Here is a 24,346-nt window from a genome sequence, read left to right on the forward strand (position 1 = left end):
AGCACCACCAAGGGAGTGGGCAGACCACCTAAGTCATCCCTGCAGCCCGACCCACATATCACATCCTACTCTCACCCTATTTAAGGAACCAGCTTACCCCTCCCCGGGGAGAAAGCAAGGGCACCTGTTACTTGTTTTCACTCCCTAGTGCTGCAGCACGAGTTCCAATAAAGCCTTGTCTGAATTTCTCGTCTGGCCTCTTACCAATTTCTATTGATTAAAGAATCAAAGAACTTGGGTCAGTATCATTACCATTAAAATAATACTGTAGAATAATATTTAAAGACATGAAGGAATATTTACCAAAAAACGAAATTTAAAAAGCACTTTTCAATATATCACAATGCTCTATTTTTAATTTTAAAAGCATATATAATGCATATTTAAGCATATGTAATTGTATATAATTTGCACATATATGCATAGAAATAGCCTATATATGTAAAAATATAATAGTGGGTATCTTAGAGTGGGATTTTATCTGATTTTAATTTTGTTCTTTTTTCTTATCTCTATTTTCTACAGTCTATATATATTCTTTGTATAGGAAAAAGTTAAGTATGTGCATTCCTTTTTAATTAAATCCATTTATTGGACTTATTCTCAAAAATAGATGTGGAGGAGGGCACAAATTAATGTACGAGGATTCACCAAAGAGTACTATTTTTGGTAGTGATAGGGATAGAGTAGGATAATTAAATAGTTAGTTTAAAAAAACCCACTAGGGGATTAAAGATAGAAAGGGAATTTTAAGGGAGTTTGGGAGACTGTTGTAAGCTAATGACCTCTCAAGGAAAAATCCAGTAAAGTAGCAACAATCTACCTTGAAGGAAGACCAGGTGCATTCAAGCGCCAGGCACACTCAAGCCACAAGTCCTGATAATTAAAACGTAAGACAGTAGATACGGGTCTACATCTTGTTACATGAAGTCAGGGAGTTAATGGTCCTTGAAGAGTATCATTTCTGCATGTAGCCACGACAGGAATGTAGGTGAAAGGGGACATTATGCTGAAACTTGAGATGAATTACCATATTTTAATATATGTTACCACACTTTTGCTAATATACATATGATTTAAATAGCACTATGACAGTCCTGGTTAGACCATATAGGGTCAAAGGAGGAACTAATGATGTAAGCCTTGATGTCTACCCAAAAATGCGGAAGAAGGTGGTCCTCTCTCCTCCCCACCTTTTCTTTGATTATAAAAATGTAGCCCTTTTTGTTCTCAGAGCAGAGCCCTCTCAACAGGCCGATTGTCTCTCACAAGCATACTATGCTAATAAACTCACTCTTTGCCTGTCTCTCGCTGAATTCTTTCTGCATTGAGACAAAAGAATCTGAGCTTCAGTAAATTCTGACACCAGGTGAGTGGTTTTAATTAAAAGACAGTGGGTTCGAGTCCCCTCCTAAGTATAGGGATCAGTGGGTTCAAGTCACAATCTGAGGTTTGGCTGGACTTGAGTCCCATCCGAGAAGGAGTGCAAGGAGTGCAGTTTCAGTAGCGTTAAAGTGAACATAACCTAACAGAAAGACGAAAAAAGCTAGAAAAAATTTTTTTCACAAAATGTGGCCTCATTCTTTTTTTTTTTTAAACGAGGGTGTCTTTCTTTCTTTCTTTCTTTCTTTATGGCTGCATTGGGTCTTCGTTGCTCACACGAGCTTTCTCTAGTTTCAGAGAGCAGGGGCTACTCGTCGTTGTGGTGCGTGGGCTTCTCATTGTGGGGGCTTCTCTTGTGGAGCATGGGCTCTAGGCGCATGGGCTTCAGTAGTTGTGGCACGTGGACTCAGTAGTTGTGGCTCACGGGCTGTAGAGCACAGGCTCAGTAGTTGTGGCACATGGGCTTAGTTGCTCCATGGCATGTGGGATCTTCCCAGACCAGGGCTCTAACCTGTGTCCCCTGCATTGGCAGGTGGATTCTTAACCACTGTGCCACCAGGGAAGTCCCTCATTCTTTTTTTTTTTAAACATTTTTATTGGAGTATAATTGCTTTACAATGTTGTGTTAGTTTCTGGTATATAACAAAGTGAATCAGCTATATGTATACATATATCCCCTTATACCCTCCCTCTTGCATCTCCCTCCCACTCTCCCTCTCCCACCCCTCTAGGTGGTCACAAAGCACCGAGCTGATCTCCCTGTGAGATGCAGTTGCTTCCCACTAGCTATCTGTTTTACATTTGGTAATGTATATATGTCAATGCTACTCTCTCCCTTCCTCCCAGCTTACCCTTCCTCCTCCCTGTGTCCTCAAGTCCATTCTCTACTTCTGCATCTTTATTCCTGTCCTGCCCCTAGGTTCATCAGAACCTTTTTTTTTTTTCTTAGATTCCACATATATGCGTTAGCATATGGTATTTGTTTTTCTCTTTCTGACTTACTTCACTCTGTATGACAAACTCTAGGTCCATCCACCTCACTACAAATAATTCAATTTCATTTCTTTTTATGGCTGAGTAATATTCCATTGTATATATGTGCCACATCTTCTTTATCCATTCATCTGTCAATGGACACTTAGGTTGCTTCCACGTCCTGGCTATTGTAAATAGAGCTGCAGTGAACATTGTGGTATATGACTCTTTTTGAATTATGGTTTTCTCAGGGAATATGCCTAGTAGTGGGACTGCTGGGTCATATGGTAGTTCTATTTTTAGTTTTTTAAGGAACCTCCATACTGTTCTCCATAGTAGCTGTATCAATTTACATTCCCACCAACAGTGCCAGAGGGTTCCCTTTTCTCCACACCGTCTCCAGCATTTATTGTTTGTAGATTTTTTGATGATGGCCATTCTGACTGGTGTGAGGTGATACCTCCTTGTAGTTTTGCTTTGCATTTCTCTAATGATTAGTGATGTTGAGCATCCTTTCATGTGTTTGTTGGCAATCTGTATATCTTCTTTGGAGAAATGTCTATTTATGACTTCTGCCCATTTTTGGATTGGGTTGGTTTTTTTTTTTTTGATATTGAGCTGCATGAGCTACTTGTAAATTTTGGAGATTAATCCTTTTTCAGTTGCTTCATTTGCAAATATTTTCTCCCATTCTGAGAGTTGTCTTTTTGTCTTGTTTATGGTTTCCTTTGCTGTGCAAACGCTTTTAAGTTTCATTAGCCCACCTCCTAGAGAAATGGAAATAAAACCAAAAATAAACAAATGGCCTCATTCTTGGTTGTAATCAATCTCTGTCTCTCTCTCCATAAGGAAGAATGAGGCTGTCAGAGAGATTTATTTTTAGAATGATATATATGCACCACAGGATTAATAGTGATTATCTCTCTGTTATGGAATTCCATCTAGTTTGGGTGGGTTGGTTTTGTTTTGTTTTTTTTCCTGTCCTTTTTTGCCTACCTGTTGAATAAACGGTTATTTATAAATAATCTATTGATATAATGAATAGGCGTTACTTTTAAGAGGGAAAAAGTTTGTTAACGAAAAACTTGCATCCCTTTAGACTCCCTTTTTTTTTCTTTAGCGAAAGGAAAAGCTTTTTCCCCCCTTTTTTCCATTTAAATAACGAAGGAGCAACGCACATTCGCAACTTGCAAGGATATGGAAAGGCAACTCCCGAGCCCAATAAGCGACACTGCGCGCAGACGCCCTGCCTTTGCGGAGGCTGCTGGAAAATGTAGTTCTAGGCGGCTGAGGGCGCATGCGCATTTGTTGGCTTGCGGGTTCCGACAGAGTCCTTTATTTTTCGGTGGAGCTGGTGAGCTCGTTTTTAACCCGACTTGTGAACGCGGGTGGGAGTTAGGGAGGACTCCACTTCGGAATAATGTCCCCACCCCAGAGATGAGGCGGGGCTGGAGGGGCCTGAGAGAATGCTTTGGTCGGGCTTGGTTTGGGGGGCGGGGGCGGGCGAAAGGCGGAGATTAGGGCATCGGTGTTGGTGTTTGGTTTTCGTTGGAGTCGAGTGCGGAGTAGTGACCTGTACTCCGAATCGGGGTTATGCGGGTCTAGGGCTGTCTCTGGGTTAGAGGGAGGCAGAGCCCTAGCTGTGCCTTCCCGCCTTAAGGGCCAAGAATTTGGGCTCTCACTTCTGGGTGGGGGGCTGAGGGGTGGGAAATCTCTAGGACAGAGCTGGGGGCTTTGGGGGCTTTGGCAGTAATGGAATCAATCGGGCAGATAAATACCCGGACGGGAGGGTCGGGCATCCTGGACTTTGGCAGGAAATTGCAGGAAAACTGATCTAGGAACTTAGTGGCCCTAGAATTTAGGGCTCCGGACATCCTGCTCTTTTATATGAAATACACCTCGCCTAGAGGTAGTTTTTTGTTTGTTTTGTTTTGGTAAATTCCTGAAGCCTCTCCTGTAAAGAGCTGTGGGAATGATTCCCTACTTTCTGTGCTCACTGAAGAGCTGTTGATTGTTGTTCATTGAGATGGCGTTTGTGAATGAGCTTTCAACAACTTAAAATGCTTTGCAAATGTTACTATTTTTATTAATAAATGGGAGAGGACTGATGTCGTAGATATCACCCATCTTGAGAGGGCCAGAGCTTTGGAGTTAACCCTGTGTCTGGATCGCAAGATTGGAGCCATGCCCCTAGACAATGCTGAGAATATAGTGACGGTGTCAGAGCCCCAGACAGCAATGTCAGTGGCCTTTCCCTTTGTACTCTGCAGGGAAGAAGTTTGTTCCTAGACTCATTCTGACCTTATTTTTAGGGAGGGTTTGGGTTACATCCAGGTGGTTAGATAGGGGTTCCATAAAGCAATCCTGATTTCTGAGGGCCCCTTTTCTTTTGCAGCTCTGTTTTCTTAAGTCTCTACTTGATTGGATAAGATGGAATTAAGAAGGAGGACCTGACCATTGGCCCCTGATTACATGTCTTTGGTGAGCAAAACTTTTCAAGCCTTTTGTATTTACCTTGCTGGGTTTAATTTCTAAAGTTAACATCTGCAGTTTGAAAAATCACATGTAGTTAAATAGCCCTTGAAATTCTCTTATATTGCTTATAATTTATATGTACATGTTATGTGTATATAACCATGCAGTAATGTATGTATAAATGTACCCAAATATATTCTTTAAACATTAAGATAACTCTTACCCTGGCAAAATGCTCATTTATGAGAGCATTGTGAGAATTGAGACTGAGGAAACAACAGAATCTCCCATCTCACACTTAACTCCAGGTAGCATATTTTCTTGAGCCTGTTTGGCATATTTGTACACATAAAACATACAAGTGAATCAACTAGGCTTTATTTTTTCTTTCCTGAAATATCTCTGTGCCCAGAGGGAGGAAAGATTTTTTTTTTCATTCATTGAGTAAATATTAGTTAAAGGCAAAAGGCAGGTAATGTTTGAGGCACTGGTGATACCTCCAGTGAGTAAAGCAAAGTCCCCGCCTACATGGAACTGACAGTCTAGGATGAGCACACAGACAATAAACAATATACAGTGTGTCAGATGGTGGCTGGTGGAGGCAACTGCACTAGAGTAGTGATGTTAGGGAGGGCCTGGGACAGCTGCTTTTTCATATATGGGGTCAGGGAAGGCTTCTCTAACAGCGTGACATTGAATAAAGACTTGAAGAAAATGAGGATGTGAGCCTTGCAGATATCTGGGAGGGGAGAAGTTCCCAGAAAGAGGAAACAGCAAATGCAAAGGCCCTGAGGTGCAAATGTCCTTAGCCTGTGTGGAGAGCATCAAAGAGGCCATTGTGGACAGAGGAGTGAAGACATAGCATAGTAGAGGTTGAGATGACAGAGGTAAGAGGGGTCCAGATCACACAGGGCTGTGCAGGCCACTTGGAGGAGATTGGCTTTTACTCTGAGTGAGAAGGGAAGCCATAGGGAGGTGGTTGTAGTTGTTATTGTTTCGTCAGCTCTACCGAGGTGTAATTTACATACAATTTACTAATTTTCACAGGAGAATTTTGAGGAGAGAAGTGACATTATTTGACTTATATTTTAAAGGAATCATTTTGGATGCTCTGTTGAAAACAGACTGTAGGGGATCAAGAGGAGACTAGGGACACTGGTTAGGAAGCTAAGGCAATAATCCAAGTGAAAGATGATTTCCCCATTCCCTTCGCTCTCCTACTGTTTAAGGGAACCATCTAACACTTCACTCACATTAGACCTTCAACCCCTCCCCCACCTTCACTCTCAGTGATGATCCTGCTTTCTATTTCACTGAGAGAAGAGAACAAGCAGAAAAAAACTTCCAGAGTTACCACCACATCCACCAGCCTTCCTGGAAACATTTCCGTAGAGTCTGTCCTCTCTTCTGTTACTATAGAGAAAAGGTCTGTGCTCTAATTTATATCCAATTAAATGTTACTTGTGCATTAGATTCCACTTCCTCTCACCTACCCAGGACAGTGCCTAGGGTAATCACTGGGCAAAATTCCTGGTCTGTCATTTATATATATATTTTGTTTATTTGGGTATATGGACAGCATTAATTTTTCCAGAAAAATAGAAAAATTCAAATATGAAGTGCTGATTTTTAAAAATTATAAATGACCTAATATCCATCAACACAAATTTGCTCTGAAAGAAATCTTTACACATATGTTATACCTTTATCATTCTTCTGTTACAAGGGAGCTTCTATTAAACGTTTAACTATAACCTCATTGGAAGAGAATTAAACACACAGGATTTCCTTCCTTTTCATAAATATGTCTTCCTATTGTTCTATTCCTCACCGCTTTCCAAGATCCTGTCTCATTTTCAGTTTAGTGTACTTCAAACTTAGAATGTTAAGAAAAGACATCTTAGCCAATTCTCAAAGCTCTGGTATGTATATGTTCAACCTGGGTTTAGATCATTTAAATGTATCTTGATCTCACTTCAATTGTATACATAGTCCAGTGTCATTAGTGAATGTAAATTTGCTTTACAGACAATTAATTGCATTTGTCAACCACGAGGCTTTCCATTTTAAATGTTTATAGTTATCTACCTATTTGATTAAAAGCTAATACATTATCATGATAATCATTAGCTAAACATTTATTATTTTTAATAAATAAATAAATTTATTTATTAAATAAATTTTAATTTATTTAAAGTAAATAAAGGGAAGTCCCTAAACATTTAATTTATAATGTATTCATGTCTTTCTAAAGACTCAGAGTGATTTGAATGGCTCATTGTTCTTTTAATAAAATCTCTCTACAGAATTCTGAACCAATGACTTAAAAATCATTTTTTCCCTCTATGAATTTGGTTAATAATTCAAAATTATTCTTTGAGCCATCCTTTTCATTTTCTTTTCAGAAATAGTGTTTGGATTATTTTTAAGTGGAGAGAAATAATATTGAACTCAAGAATAGGGTAGAGTCTGTAGTCCTAGCCCGCCGGTGGCTAACTGTGTGACCTAAGCAAGTCTCTTGTGACTGTTGCCTTGAATTGCACATCTTGGAGAAACTAAGGAAATTAACCTTAATATTTTCTGAGCCTCTTTCTAGCTCAAATACTCTGACATTATGACATCAGTTGTGAGGTTTGGAAAGCAGGAGCCTCTAGCATCTGGTCCTTGTGTTCATCTTCTTGTCTTTACTGCTCTAACAGCATCAGAGTCAGCCTTGAAAAAGCACAGAATTCACAGTTGGATGGTCTGAAGGATTGGCAAGGATTAGCAAGCACAGTCACCCATCTTTGCCTGACTGATTGCGGGGGTGGTTATGAGTTGAGAGCATAGTAACCACAGGGCGTTTTTAATAACAGATGCCAGGTCACCAGTATACCAGAAAGTAAGAAAGACAGGGTCTAGAATCACATTTTGGGGGGTATTCATGGGTTCTCTCTGGCAACTCAGATCCAGAAGCTACAGATTCAGCAACAACAGCAGAAATACAGTTTAGAATTCTGATAGGCAGGCTTCCAGAACCTAAACTGATAAAGGAGTAAATATCAGTTTATAGACTATTCATCAGCGAGTACACATTAAAACAGCTACTGTGTGAGGGGCACTCTACTAAGTACATGGGTATTAAAAAAAAACGCAAAGAACTGGTCATAGTCCTCGCCCAGAACTGTAAGAGCTGACCACAGGAAACATTAACTCTAACTTTGCTTTGCAGTTAGAAGACATTCAAAAATCTTGAATCGAAAAATGTAACTAATAGTGGTTTAGCTGGAGATAGGTCTACATAGAGGAAGGGGGACCGATTAAATGATATTTCAGGATCCTAAAGCCTACCCAGTTCTGAACTTTATAGCAATATCGTGAGGCAGTCTGGATACTTTTTTTTTTTTTTTTTTCAAATTTTTTTATTTTATTTTTATTTTTGGCTGCGTTGGGTCTTCGTTTCTGTGTGAGGGCTTTCTCTAGTTGCGGCAAGCGGGGGCCACTCTTCATCGCAGTGCGCGGGCCTCTCACTGTCGCGGCCTCTCTTGTTGCGGAGCACAGGCTCCAGACGCGCAGGCTCAGTAGTTGTGGCTCATGGGCCTAGTTGCTCCGCGGCATGTGGGATCTTCCCAGACCAGGGCTCGAACCCGTGTCCCCTGCATCGGCAGGCAGATTCTCAACCACTGCGCCACCAGGGAAGCCCAGTCTGGATACTTTTATACAATGTTGAGACATAGAAAAAAATAGTCTTGAATCCCACTTCTTTAAGATAGCAGGTAACTATCAGCACGCTGTAGTACAAAGACCACTTGATTGGGAATCAAGAGAAAACTTTATACATTCACTAGTTCAAGAAATACTTATTAGTTATGTAATATATGCCAGGTTCTGTGTGTGACCCTGAGGACAAAAGAGTATATAAGTTAGTATAACTGTCCTCAAGAAACTTACAGTCTAAGGAAGGAAGACAAGACATTGGAAGTAGAACATTGAAGTATAATGACTGTAGTAATTGGGGAAATATAAGGTGCTGTGAGTTAATTTTTGCAGGTAACATAATTATTATTAATATATATAATTTAAATAAGAATAAATTATTATGAACCTGCTATGATTATAATGTGACTTTAATACATATAAATAAGTGTCCTTTCCGGGAAAGATCTCCTCCCCTTACAAAGGCTATTTTGGCTTAGCACCTATTTCCCCACATGCTTAAACAGCACTGGATATTATATGCTTTTAACATTTTTGCCAATTTGATGTTTGAAACATATTTTACTTTGCATTTCCATGATTAAAAGTGAGGTTGAAAATTTTGTTATATGTTGGTCATTGGTGTTTCTTTTGTAAATTTCCTGTTCATATTGTTTGCCCATATTTGTATTGCATTATGTTTTCCTAACTGACTTGTAGGAACTCTATATAACTAATGATCTCTTCTGTTTTATTAGTTGTAAATATTTACGCCCAGTATGACTTTTCTCTTTTAATTTTGTTGATTGCCTTGTATATTTGTGTAGTCAAATCTGAGAGCTTTTTCCTATATAACCTCCAGGTTTTATATATTTTTAAGGACCTTCTCATACAAGATTATAAAAATATTCTTCTGATATTTTTCTGGTTGTTTTATAGATTTATTCCTAATGTCTATTGCAATTATAGTTTATTTTTTTATTTTTTATTTTTTATTTTTTTAAAGAAATTTACGTTCTTTTATTTATTTATTTATTTATTTATCCATGACTGTGCTGGGTCTTCGCTTCTCCGCGAGGGCCCTCTCTAGCTGCGGCAAGTGGGGACCACTCTTCATCGCGGTGCGCGGGCCTCTCACCATCGCGGCCTCTCTTGTTGCGGAGCACAGGCTCCAGACGCGCAGGCTCAGCAACTGTGGCTCACGGGCCCAGTTGCTCCGCGGCATGTGGGATCCTCCCAGACCAGGGCTCGAACCGGTGTCCCCTGCATCGGCAGGCAGACTCTCAACCACTGCGCCACCAGGGAAGTCCATAGTTTATTTTTACAAGGTAGCAGTGGTACGTTTATTTTTTTCCCTAGATTGGTAAGCCAGTTGTCCCAAATCATTTGTTGAATTTCCATCTTTCCCCAAATATTCAAAATGCCCTGTTTAGCATATATTAAGTCCCTATAAATAATGGGCCTATTTCTAGAGTCTGTTCTGTTTTATTATTCCTTCAGTCTATCCTTGTTTCAGTAATACAATATTTTAATTAACGTAGCTGTATGTTTTGTTACCTAGTATGGATAAATCTCCCCTCATACGCATATTTTTTCTTTTTCAAAAATATGTGTTATATATATTAAGTTGGGGGCGTATTAGTTTCATAGGGCTGCTGTAACAAAGTACCACAAACTGGGTGGCTTAAAACAATGGAAATGTGTTGTCTCACAGTTCTGGGGACTAGAAGTCTGAAATCAAGGTGTTGGCAAGGCCATGCTGCCTCTGTAACCTGTAGGGGAATCCTTCCTAGCTTCTGGCGGTTTGCAGGCAGTCTTTGGCATTACTTGGCTTACAGCAGTGTAATTTTATCATCACATGGTATTCTCCCTGTGTGTCTCTGTGTTTTTGCATGATCGTCTTCTTATAAGGACACCAGTCATATTAGATTGGGGACTACCCTACTACAGTGTGACTTCATCTTAACTTATATCTGCAGTGACCCCATTTCTAAATAAGGTCACATTCTGAGGTACTAGGGGTAAGGAGATATATATATGTATGTGTGTGTGTGTATATATATATATATATGTACATGTGTGTACATATATATGTGTGTGTGTGTGTGTGTGTATATATATATATAATTTTTTGGAGTGGGGGACACATTTAACTCATAACAGGAGAGAACTGGCATCTTTAAATTATTGAGTGCTTCTCACCCCAAAACATGGATTTTTCAGTTGATTCTCTTCAACTGTTGAGAGTCAGCAGTGTTGCTGCTTTGAAGTTACTGTGCCTGTTTCTTAAACTGCTTTTAAGATTGTTCTCTGCCTCTGATCTTAGAATTTGGCTATGATATCCTTGGGTGTGCTTTTCTTTAAATTTAGCTTCCTTATGGTTTGGGACTTCTTGAATCTATAACTCATCAGTTGGGAATATCTTCCGTCCTATTCCTTCAATTATTGTGTTATTCCTATTCTCTCCTCTTGTTTTGAGACTCCTGTTATACGCATGTTAAACCTCTTGAGTAAATCTCATAGGTCCCTTATGCTCCAATCCTTTTTTTTATTGGTGCCTGTGAGATCTTAGTTCCCCTACCAGGGATCAAACCTGGGCCCCATGAGTGAAAGCTGGAGTCCTAATCACTAGACTGCTAGGGAATTCTCTCTAATCCTTTTTTTTAAAAGAGATAAGCTTATATGAAAAGAACTATGTAAACTGCATCATCAGGAAATAAAACATAAAATAAGACTAAATAATGGTCAAAAGAGAAACATAAGTTATAGGAAAATTGTTGTGGTGAAACAGGAGATTAACTGAAATACAATGGGATAACTTTTTGTTTTCTTTGATAAACTTTTTATTTTACAATAGTTTTAGATTTACAAAAAGGTTGCAAAGATGGTACAGAGTGTTCCCTATATTTCACAGCCAGTTTTCCCAATTAACATCTTACATTAGTTTGTTACATTGTCACAATTAATGAATGAAGGTTGATACATTATTATTAACTAAAGTCTGTACTTTATTCAAATTAACTCAGTTTTTAACCTAATGTCTTTTTTCAGTTCTAAGATCCTGTCCAAGATACCATGTTATATTTAGTCATCATGTCTTTTTAGACTCCTCTTGGCTATGATATTTTCTAATCCTTTTTAAAATTATCATTAGTCTTTTTTTTAAACCTCTGTTCTTCAATTTGCTTATTTTATTGATCTTTCCCTTAGCCCAATCTGTTGTTTTACCCATCCAATTGAGTTCTTAATTTCAGGTATTCTGTTCTAAATGCTTATTTGATTCCTTTTGGTTGATTCCAAATTGCTGTTAAACTTTTTCATTCTTTTTTCTACTTTGTATATCCTTCTATTTTGTTTTCTCTTGATATTGGTCAGTGGTACTAACCCTTTGTATGTTTACTAAGTGTTGTTGTTTTTTTTAATAGATCCACCTTTGTTTCCTTTTCTTTTTATAAAAATTAATTAATTAATTAATTAATTTTTGGCTGTGTTGGGTCTTCATTGCTGTGCACGGGCTTTTTCTAGTTGCGGCAAGTGGGGGCTACTCTTCGTTGTGGTGTGCGGGCTTCTCACTGTGGTGGCTTCTCTTGTTGTGGAGCGTGGGCTCTAGACATGTGGGCTTCAGTAGTTGTGGAGTGCCAGCTCAGTAGTTGTGGCTCGTGGGCTTAGTTGCTCCGCGGCATGTGGGATCTTCCTGGGCCAGAGCTCGAACCCGTCTCCCTTGCATTGGCAGGCAGATTCTTAACCACTGTGCCACCAGGGAAGCCCTGTTTACTAAGTTTTGATTATGTTCTTGTTGTCATGATAAAAGTACCATAGAGGTTCAAGCTGATATCATCTTTCACCAGGAAGAGTTCTCTTTTTTTCTCTTTAAAGTAGATAGGATCATCTCAGCCAAGCTGAGTTAGTGCTGGGTTGCAGTTTTGATAAGATTTATTTTACCTCTTGGTTGCTTCTTTTCCTAGGATGTGGCCCTCCTGGGCACTCAATTGAAAATGTGGCAGCTCTTTGTCTCCTCAGTCCTGAAAAACTGTGGGAGATTTACTTCTGACATTCAGAGGTTTTCAGCCTAGCTCTCCAGAGCCCCACCCCATACAGCTTAAAAATTCAGATTCTTTGGGAAGAATCTGGTCATGTCGGGACTTCCCTGGCGGTCCAGTAGTTAAGACTCTGTGCTTCCACTGAAGGGGGCGTGGGTTTGATCCCTGGTCGGGGAATTAAGATCTCGCATGCCACATGCCGTGGCAAAAAAAAAAAAGAAGAAGAAGAAGAATTTCGTCATGTGTTTAAGGCCCCTTCCATCCCTAACGTTATTTTAGCCAGTTGTAAATACCAAAATCTATACTGGTTCCTTTGCCCTTCTTGAGTGGCCTTCTGTGAGGCATCAATCTTGGATTCTCAGCCGGAATTGGTAAGAATTTAGGTCCTCTAGGTGAAAAGTGGCTGTATATCCTCAGCGTCAGTTTATTACTCCTCTAGAGCTTTCTTTTGCCTATTTTGTTTTCAAGCTCCTCCCAAGTCTCCATTAAACTTTTCTTTCCAAATAGAGAACATATCTTTTAATATCAAATCTTGTATCTGTTTTATCTGTCCTATTACCTAAAGAGGGTAGCACAAGGGAAGTTATATTGCAGTGTGAAATATGACAGACAGTGATATCAGCGTTTTCTGGGTAAGTTGATTAGCTGTTTGACATCTGAGGTATCTCACTGTGGCACTTATCTTGGTAAATTCCTTATCATCTATGGTCTGATCCTCATATTTGCAGTTTCAGAAACTTGAAGTTAGTGTAGAGATAGATTTAACCATGTAAGTTTACAAGTGACTGATGAGTTAAATGGAAAGTGGATTTATATTACATTGAGATCCAGAACTACCAAGGAATTCATATTTTTATGTTGTCTGGCAAGAAAGAAAAAAAAAGGAAACAAAATTCTAATCCTAATTTTGCTTGGCAAGTGTGCAGTTATACCAAAGGGAGTTAATGGTGTGATGCAAATATGTAAAGCTCTTAGATAAAGTTATCATATTAGTTCTAGCCCCACAATAAACTCTACCTGCTTACTGAGATAAACAGATCTAGCTAGTATTTGGTGCTAGTCTCTTTTCTTCCAGGTTTTGTGTGAATAGAAGGAGTCTACCGTTTTTTGTATCTCTAACACCTCTTTTTTCTATGTTCTGTTACCATCACTTTACTTTTGATTGATCTTTTATAGTTGATTGATACATAGATAGATAGATAATTTCTTATTTTCAGTGTTTTTTTAGGGAAACTTCAGAATTGCTTCTGTATACTCTCAACAGATACATAGTAGGCACCAAATAAGTACTTTTGGCCACTCTTGAATTTAGAACTTTAGAACCCTGAACTCTATTTGAACAACTTCCTAGCCCTCTACTTTGTCATTTTGAGTTGTTAGCTTTACTCTTTCTTTCGTAAGTAGTTGCACGAATGATCCCTTAGAAGGTGCTTGTTTGCTGTTCTGGGAACCAGTGGCATTGAAGGGTGCCAGTGGACTTTACCTTGTGGTAATGAAAAGAATCAAACCATTGTCAGATACTATAAGTGATAACAACTGCAGGAGCCTTGTCTCATGGGTTAAGTATAGCTTTGTAATTACTAGAGACTGCCATGACTTTTTCCTCAAACGTCAAAATGTGTGGGATTATGGGATTTACAAGTGTTTATCTGAGCTGGGCTTTGAGTTTAGGGACCAGAGATCTTAAAATTTTATTTGTGCATGAGACAAGATATTTCTTTTATTATTAAACAGGTGATTTCTCTTTTCTTCAAAACACTGTACGTAGATAACTTTATTATGTTACCTTAGCAGCATCAACATTCCTATATTTCATAGTTCCTGAAGATAACTTAGGACACAATTTTGAGATCCATCATAAACACCCAAGCCCATATCCTTCACCAAGATTCTGAGCATCAGCTTTTCAAATCAGGTATTATCTTCTAAGTAGGAAGAACCATATTAATAGATAACTGAGGAAAAAACAGAGAAATGTCACAAGATACTTAGCCAAGAAAGAATCAGATAACTAACAAGCAAGTTGCGAGAAATCCTTGTAAATAATAGTTCATCTGTCCATTGTGGTGGTGGTACCAACGATATTGGTACTAGGTGGTAGATTTGGAAATGCTCGTTAGTGTCCACTGTACAGAGCCCCCTCTTATCTGTGTATAAAACAGAGTTCACCTAGTGGGAGCAGCATTCAACTTCATTTCTACATATCTTTATCCATCTTCTCACATATCTTTGTGATCTCAGCAGAAGGGATGACCCTCTTTCATTTATTAATGAATCTCTCTATTTGTACCCCAGACTCCATTATTTTCTACTTGTTTTAGGACCTTGATTTAATGATTATTTCATAATTCAGTGTCTCCCTCTTCGAATTTTAGACATCAGAAGTTTTTCTGGGCTTCCCTGCTGGCGCAGTGGTTGAGAATCCGCTTGCCAATGCAGGGGACACGGGTTCGATCCCTGGTCCAGGAAGATCCCACATGCCACGGAGCAACTAAGCCCATGTGCCGCAACTACTGAGCCTGTGCTCTAGAGCCTGTGAGCCACAACTTCTGAGCCCGTGTGCCACAACTACTGAAGCCCACACGCCTAGAGCCCGTGCTTCACAGCAAGAGAAGCCACCGCAATGAGTAGCCTGCGCATCACAACGAAGAGTAGCCCCCGCTCACCGCAACTAGAGAAAGCCCGCATGCAGCAACAAAGACCCAACACAGCCAAAAATAAATAAATAAAATAAATAAATCTATTTAAAAAAAAGTTTTTCTTACTTTTGCAAGAACATCTTCTGTAACGATGCTCTTTTATTTACCTTTTAATTTTATTCACCTTTTAATTTTATTCTCTGCTTTCATTATCAAACTTTTCATACTCGTACCTAACAGCCTCAATTCTATTCAACTTTAATCTTTGAAGTTAGACTCTTATCATCTATTTTTCTACTAAAATTATTTTGAAGAGACCCCTGAATCCTGAATTCTTTCTTGGTAGAAATCTGTTCTTAGTCCTTTCCATATTCAAACTTTTCAGCTGCATTTGTTATTTTGTCTTTGCTTGTGTGACAACGCTAGATTATTTTCTGTTTTAATCGCTTTCCAAGTGCTTTTTCATTAGTTTCACTTCCTCCCTAACACAAATGCATGTCTTTTAAGGTTTATATTTTACTTGTTTATTTTTTATCCCAAAGAATCATGCATTCTGATATCCTCAAAAATAGTCCTTCCATGTCATTAATTCCCTGATATATTTTTTCAGCTCACATATCTCATTTGAATTCCCCATAGTTTCCCTGCTTAGAGTATATTGCTACTTGAATGTGCCACTTCACTTTAAATCACTTTAAACTCAATATGGTAAAAAGTGAAATCACCAAATTTCTCTAAGTAACCTCTTTTTCCTTCTTCAGTATTTCTATAATTTGTACCACTATTATTGCTACTATTAGTTCCTCTATTAGTACCACTATTACTTCCAGCTTTCTTGGCTAGAAGCCAAGTATCTTTATGAATCTCATTTTGTAAAAATTCCTCATAATCAATGTTAGTATATTTTTGTTTCTTCCTTTTTATGTTTTAGATTTACTCCTATAATAAATTCTTTTGTATTATCCTAATGCAGGCCCATGTCATTTATATTATACTTTCTTGCTGAATTTGATAGCCTTATTCTATTATCCATTTTATTTATTTGTTTTTTAATTAATTTATTTATTTTTGACCACGTTGGGTCTTTGTTGTTGTGTGTGGTCTTTCTCTAGTTGCGGCGAGCGGGGACTACTCTTTGTTGTGGTGCATGGGCTTCTCATTGCAGTGGCTTCTCTTGTTGCAGAGCACGGGCTTTAGACGCATGGACTTCAGTAGTTGTGGCACACAGGCTCAGAAGTTGTGACACATGGGCTTAGTTGGTCTGCGGCACGTGGGATCTTCCCGGACCAGAGATCGAACCCATGTCCCCTGCATAAGCAGGTGGATTCTTAACCACTGCGCCACCAGGGAAGACCCCATTACCCATTTGAGATGAAATTAACAAGCACTTCATCTAAAACATCACACATTTATCGTGTTGCTACTATGACAGAAAACTTCAATTTTTCCTCTCTCCTACTACATAACATTTCTGTTTGTCAGAATTTATTATATGATCCCATTTCATTTTTCCTTTCTTATTTTTTCCTCTGCTTTCCAAAGACATATATTTGAACTAGTATCATTGACTCTTTGTCATGTCATGTACTTTTTATATCTTTATTTTTAATTATACTATGAATTTTGTCTCAGTGCTATCATTTCTTTTACCACACTTATCTATATTAATCCTTTCCTTCTTTTAACTTCCATATTAATCAGAACTGATACTGTATAATCTTTTGTCTTATCAGCAGTGGTTTATTTTTATTATATATTTTTCTGTAACTGATGAGTGAGCTTTGTTTTCCCCTTTATATTCCAGAGGGAAGAAATATTGTCTTCTGCTTAATCCTGAATATTATATCCAAAGTCAGAGCATTAATTCCAAAGCAGAAAGCTTCTGAAAAACAAATAGTGTCATGGCATGATGTTAGAACATTTTTCAAATGATGGTTCTACACATTAGAAGAATTGGAATTCAATAACCAATTTGAGAAACACAAATAAAATTAAATTATAAGGAAAAATAATTCAAGAGGAAGATCATGAATATAACAGTTTGAGGGAAATATTAAATCTCAGCTCAAATCTTTTAAACAACTGAGAGTTTCTAGAAGATAAAGACCTCATAATTATGACACAAATGGAGCTTAAAACATAATTCTGTTTCAATAGATTTTTTTTTAAAGGCAACTTATAAATGAGAAATAATTTTAAATATAAGAAAGGATGCATTTGTACCTCCAACCTTACTTATTCTGGAAACAATTTAAATGTAAAACCATAATTCAGTACTAATGGAATCTGAGAAAATTTGTATGAGAGAGAAACGTAAATGTAAACTATGTGGTAAATCCTTCAGCCGAAACACTAGTCTTATTCAACATCAAAGAATACATACTGGAGAGAAACCTTATGAATGTAATGAATGTGGAAAAGCTTTTAGTCAGAGCACTAACCTTATTCAACATCAAAGAGTCCATACTGGGGAGAAACCTTATAAGTGTAATGAATGTGAAAAAGCCTTTAGTCATAGGTCATCCCTTAGAAATCATGAGAGAATACATACTGGAGGAAAACCCTATCCTTGTAATGAATGTGGAAAAGTTTTCAGCCATATTTCAGCCCTTACTCAACATCACAGAATTCACACTGGAAAGAAACCATATGCATGTGTTGAATGTGGGAAAACCTTCGGCCGGAGCACACATCTTATAGAACATCAAGGCATTCATTCTGGGGAGAAATCCTACCAGTGTAAGGAATGTAAGAAAGTTTTTTGCCACAGCTCATCACTAATCCGACATCAGAGAACTCACACAGGAGAAAAACTGTACAAATGTAATGAATGTGGAAAAGCCTTCAGCCATAACCCAGCCTTCATTCAACATCAGAGAATTCATACTGGAGAGAAACCTTATGAATGTAGTGAATGTGGAAGAGCTTTTAGTCAGAGCACTAACCTTATTCAACATCAAAGAGTCCATACTGGGGAAAAACCTTATGAGTGTAATGAATGTGAAAAAGCCTTTAGTCACAGGTCATCCCTTAGAAATCATGAGAGAATACATACTGGAGAAAAACCCTATACTTGTAATGAATGTGGGAAGGCTTTCAGCCATATTTCAGCCCTTATTCAGCATCACAGAGTTCACACTGGAAAGAAACCATATGCATGTGTTGAATGTGGGAAAACCTTCAGCCGGAGCACACATCTTATAGAACATCAAGGCATTCATTCTGGGGAGAAATCCTACCAGTGTAAGGAATGTAGGAAAGTTTTTTGCCACAACTCATCACTAATCCGACATCAGAGAACTCACACAGGAGAAAAACCCTACAAATGTAATGAATGTGGAAAAGCCTTCAGCCATACCCCAGCCTTCATTCAACATCAGAGAATTCATACTGGAGAGAAACCCTATGAGTGTAATGAATGTGGAAAGGCCTTTAATCGGAGTGCACATCTTACTGAACACCAGAGAACTCACACTGGAGAGAAACCTTATGTTTGTAAGGAATGTGGAAAAACTTTCAGCCGAAGTACACACCTTACTGAACATCTAAAAATACATTCTGGTGTGAAACCCTATCAATGTAATGAATGTCAAAAACTGTTTTGCTATAGAACATCATTAATTCGACATCAGAGAACTCATACAGAAGCGAAACCCTACCAGTGTAATGAATGTGGAAAATCCTTCAGCTTAAGCTCAGCCCTTACTAAACATAAGCGAACACACACAGTGAAGAAACCTTATCAGGGTAATGAATGTGGGAGAGCCTGCAGCCATAGGTCATCCCTTACCCCTGAGCACTCACAGTAGTAAAAAACTCTTAAGATTGTTATGCAAGAAAAACTTGAGGTAAAATACTCATTTACTCAATATTATAGTGTTTGTACTGAGAAGAAACACTGTTCTTGTAATTCATCTGAAAAATGTGTTATCATTGATATAAAAACTTATAATGGAAACAGTCATCTCTAAAACTGAAGTTTGTCTTTTAAAGACATTTAGGAAATTAATTTTAGAGATAATTTATTACCAATGTATATATTTGCTTATAATTAAAGCCTTTTCAGATACACAGAAGTTTTAGATGGATGATAAAAATTGTTTATATATAATCTTTTTAGTAGTTCTTATCTTATTTTTAAATGTTAAAGTAACACCTTTATAGAGGGTTTGAATTTTAAATTTTGACAAGTTTAATTAAGCCATAGACAAGAATGCTTTCCCCCACAGAGATAAGATGCATTATTTTCCAGTATTCATGGAATAAAAAAAAATTTTTTTTTAATTTATATTTTTGGCTGCGTTGGGTCTTTGTTGCTGCTTGCAGGCTTTCTCTAGTTGCGGCGAGCAGGGGCTACTCTTCATTGTGGTGCAAGGGCTTCTCATTGTGGTGGCTTCTCTTGTTGCGGAGCACTGGCTGTAGGCGCGTGGGCTTCAGTAGTGTGGATGCCAGCTCAGTAATTGTGGCTCGTGGGCTTAGTTGCTCCGCGGCATGTGGGATCTTCCCGGACCAGGGCTCGAACCCGTGTCCCCTGCATTGGCAGGCAGATTCTTAACCACTGCACCACCAGGAAAGTCCCAGAATTTTTTTTTTTAATGGACTATATATATGGCTACAAAGAAAATTTCAACAAATTCTCCCTGAGGGAAATATTCAAACCTTCCCTGTTTATTTATATATTTTTACCACAGTGAGATAAAAGAAAAGAACAACTGAAAATAGCACCACAAAACTATTTAGAAATTAAAAGTAGTTTTCTAAGTAATTTTTGTGTTAAAGAATAAATCCAAACAGAAAAAATGCAATTATTAGAAAATAATAAAACTGGAACATAAATTAAGCATTCAATTTTAAAAGATAGGAAACCAAATAATAATATAAGCCCAAAGGAAAAAAAAGGAATGCATTAATAAAGATAAAAGAATACATTAATAAACTAAGTACAAAAAGTACATTTGATAAGTCAATATATAAATTCTAGCAAGTAGGATAATGGGAAAAAAGGAGAAAACACTATATCTAGGAGTAAGGAAAGGAATATAAATACAGATAAAAGGGAAGTTAATTTTTTTAATTCAATCATTAACAAGTCAAATCTAGCAGTTTAGTAAAATTAATACTGATATTTGTCATAGCACTTCCAGACTAGTTCAAAAGGAGAAATGCACATTAATAAAGAAAGACTGTATTATACTAGATGCAGTAAAAGGATTTGGCAATATTCTACAGTCATTGGCATTGTTTTAAAGTTAGGAATAGAAGGAAACTGCCTTAAATTGATAAGAGATGTTTACCAGAAACCTACCAAACACTGCATATAACTAGAATGTTCTTATCAGAAGCAGGAACGAGACAAGTGATGCTTAATGTCAGCACTCTTAGCAATGTTCTACAGGTCTCAGGTAATTCAATAAGAGAAAAAATTCTGAGCCAGTAATATTTAAAAGGAAGAGAAAAAATCCTGACACCATGAGATGATATATTTGGTTGCTAGAAAATCCAGCCAGTAGGGCACATATATACTATCAACAATGCCCAAATAAAAAGCTTTCTTAAATAAAAGAAATAAAAAATGTAATGGAAAAAAGTGACAGTCACAGTATTGACCAAAAAAATCTAAAAATGCCAGGAATAAAAAAAAATTCCAAGAGATTATAGGATAAATTTGTTTCTAAAGAACATAGAATAGTATAATAAATGAAGAGGCACGATTAGAAAAATTGTATAAAGATGTCAATTTGTTTTAAATTTATCTTTGATTTGCAAGCCTAAATCAAAATCTCAATAGAGTTTTAAAAAATAACAGCTTTATTGAGATACAGTTCTCATACCACATAATCCAACTTTTCAAAGTACAATTCAGATATTAGCATATTCACAGAGTTGTGTGACTGCCACCACTATCTAATTTCAGAATATTTTCATTACCCCAAAAAGAAACCCATACCTATTAGCAGTGACTCTCCATTGCTCTTCTCCCTCCAGCTCCTGGAACTACTCATCTACTTTCTTTTTCTGAGGATTTGTCTCTTCTGGCTTTTTTTATTTCAATAAAATCACAGAATATGTGGTCTTTTGTGGCTGGCTTTCACTTAGCATTATGTTTTCAAGGTTTGTCCATGTTGTGGCACACATCACTACTTCATTTCTCATTATGGCTAAATAACATTTCATTGTATGGGTAGAGCACATTTTGTTATCTGTTCATCAGCTGATGGACATTTGGATGGTTTCCACTTTTTTGTTATTGTGAATAATGCTGCTACGAACTTCCACATATAAATTTTTGTAATGTCATGTTTTCAGTTCTCTTGCACATATATACCACGAAGTGAAATTGTTGAGTCTTATGTTAACTCTGTGTTTAAACTTTTGAGGAAATGCCAGACTATTTTCTACAGCAGCTGTACCAGTTTTCAGTCCCATCAGCAACATATGAGGGTCCTTATTTTCCCCTGTCATTGTCAATACTTGTTTTTTTTCTGTGAGATAGATATATATACATATACATAACTATATATATATATATTTATATACATATACATAAATATATATGTATATTTTCTTTGGGGAAATGTCTGTTTGGATTCTTCACGCATTTTAAATTAGGTTATTTATCTTTTTATTGTTGAATTGTAAGAGTTCTTTATATATTCTGGGTACTGGACCCTTATATATCTAATTTGCAAATATTTTCTCCCATTCTGTTGATTGTCTTTTCACTTCTTGATGATGTTCTTTGAAGCACAAAAAGTTTCAGTTTTGATGTAGTCCAGTTTACCTATTTTTCTTTTATTGTTTGTCCTCTTGTTATAACCCAAGGTTGTGAAGATTTACATATTTTCTTCTAAGAGTTTTACAGTTTTAGCTCTTTTAGGTCTATGATCCATCCATTTTGAGGTAACTTTTTAATATATGGTGTGAAGTATGGGTCCAACATCATTCTTTCGCATGTGAATATTCAGTATTCTCAGCACCTTTGTTGAAAAGACTGTTCTTTCCTACATTTAATTGTCTTGGCATCCTTGTCACTCAATGGGATTTAAAAATGAAACTTAGCACACTAAAAATAAGTATATTAGAACAACTAAACGACTGTTAAAAATTAAAAGCAACAAAATAGGGCTTGCTCCCCAAGTTATTCAAATGGTAGTCTGTAGGAAAAAAAATAGTTGGTATACCACAGATGAAACAATTGTTATCTATAGAATAGAAAACAAAGAGAAATATTTATATATGATACTTTAATATATGATAAAAATAATATCTCAAAACAGAGAAAGAATGGACTATTCAATAAGTGACATTGGGATAACTGGCTATTTATTTGGAAAAATACCTCATAACATACACAAAATTAAATTCCAGAAGGGAATAATTGAATGCCGTTTTGTGGTAGTTTTCCAGAAGACAGGAACTGGGCACACAAATCTGAGGTTTTCTTCAGATCCTTCCAAAACTGAGGCAGGAGATAGATGGGCCCCAGGCTGAGCAGCGTGGAGTTCACCCCCCCGTGGACAGATACTCCAAAATAGCAGGAGGGAGGAGAAGCTAAGCCCTGCCCAGATAAAAGACCAAATATTTCTCATTCTCAAGGTCAAGTAGACCTTCCTGACTACACGAGCAGAAAGACTCCTTGAAGGTCAAAAAGGGGGGCAGGCGCCATAGCATAGTAGGTGATGTCAACCTACCCATAGGCCTCTTTGCTAGAATCCATCTTGGCTAAGAGATGCGTGTGCACACGTGGGAGGACCCTGAGATATACAAAATATGGACTCAGACCAGGCAAAGCAAGATGATTGGCCAAAGGAAACCAGGAAGAAATGCCCCATAAAAGTGATTCAAACTATCACAAGGGTGCGACTCTTTCTCTAAGCCCACCCGTGTGTCTGTCCACCTGTACTCCTTTTCCTCCTGATAACCCTTTACTTCTTTCATTGCTTTCCGTCTTTGTGGGAATTCTATTCTGCAGAGCTGAAGGGCCAGGGCCTTGTCACTGGCCACTGGTCTAGTGGCTAGGATTCAGTGTTCTCAGTGCCGCTGCCCGACCTCAATCTCTAGCCAGGAACTGAAGCCCTGCTTCAAGCGGCTGCAGTCCGAAGCCATCCAAGATCATAACCACTATTGGATAAACACAAATTTTAGAGTTTTGGAAAAGTTTTATTATAACTACTGATAGAATTATAATGGCATGTCTCTCTTCAAATCGCTTCAAAAAATGGAAAAACGATAGAAAAGGAATAAACCTAAAACAAAGGAACAAGTAAGATTGGGTATAACCATTTTATCAGTGAAGATCCCTTTTAAAAGTTACAGCTTTTAGATTAGATTTACAGGAAGGAAAACTAACATTTGTTGGTTGCTAAATTAAATAGTATAGAAATTAAGGTGCTAAGGTTATCTAACTCATCCATGGTTACCCAGCTTTTAAGGGCAGGAGCAGGATTACAAAACAAATACATCTAAAATTATGCAAAAACTCACAATAAAAAGGTAGACAAAAATAAATCTGTAGGGCTCTGATGACAAAGCTTGTATGAATTTTGCGATGACACCATACACAAGGGCCTATGCCATAGGGTAGAGCCCATTATTGGGCAGAATACGGACATAAGAAGCCAAAGATATGCATTTTCATTTTCTAGGACTGATACATCAGTTCCAAATCAAATTACCAGAAACTGCGTGGCTTAAAACAACAGAAACCCCTCTTTTTGGAGCCTCTACAGGAGAATCCTTCCTCACCTTTCCAACTTCTGGTGGCTGTCAGCATTCCTTTTGGCTGCATCACTCCAATCTCTGCCTCTATCTTTATGTGACCTTCTCTTCTGTGTTTGTCTTCTCCTCTTCTGTCTCTTATCAGGGCATTTGGATTTAGGGCCCACCTGGGTAGTCCAGGGTGATTTCACCCCAAGACCCTAACTTGTATCTGCAAAGACCTTTTTTCCAACTAAAATAATATTCACAGGTTTCAGGGGTTTGAACATAGACATATATTTTGGGGGGCCACAATTCAACCCACAACAGTACATGAAACTGGAGGACAAATATGAATCATAATCGAAGCAGAAAGCAAACAGATGAAGCCATTCTGAGTTTTAGGATAAGAGGTGGGGCAGATATTGAGGTAAAAAATCCTGACTATGATTGTCTATAAAT

General features: G+C 37.7%; 1 protein-coding gene across 5 annotated transcripts in view; it reads left to right on the plus strand.

Moving 5' to 3' along the window:
- Positions 1 to 716: 716 nt before the first annotated feature.
- The window catches only part of ZNF883 (zinc finger protein 883), a 44,955-nt gene continuing 21,325 nt past the window's right edge, over positions 717 to 24,346 (plus strand). The window contains exons 1-3 of one of the 5 annotated variants that reach the window (XR_014265652.1): positions 717 to 3,712; positions 4,754 to 4,839; positions 14,924 to 16,983. Coding sequence is in view for 3 of the 5 variants with exons in the window: in XM_082469190.1 (XP_082325316.1) it covers positions 17,467 to 18,996 (1,530 nt within the window). In the remaining 2 variants the exon portion in view is untranslated. The other 4 variants (XM_082469190.1, XM_082469192.1, XM_082469191.1 and 1 more) reach the window with 4 other exon arrangements.

This window comes from Balaenoptera physalus (genome assembly GCF_965194825.1).
Source record: "Balaenoptera physalus genome assembly, chromosome: 7".
Lineage (NCBI taxonomy): Eukaryota > Metazoa > Chordata > Mammalia > Artiodactyla > Balaenopteridae > Balaenoptera > Balaenoptera physalus.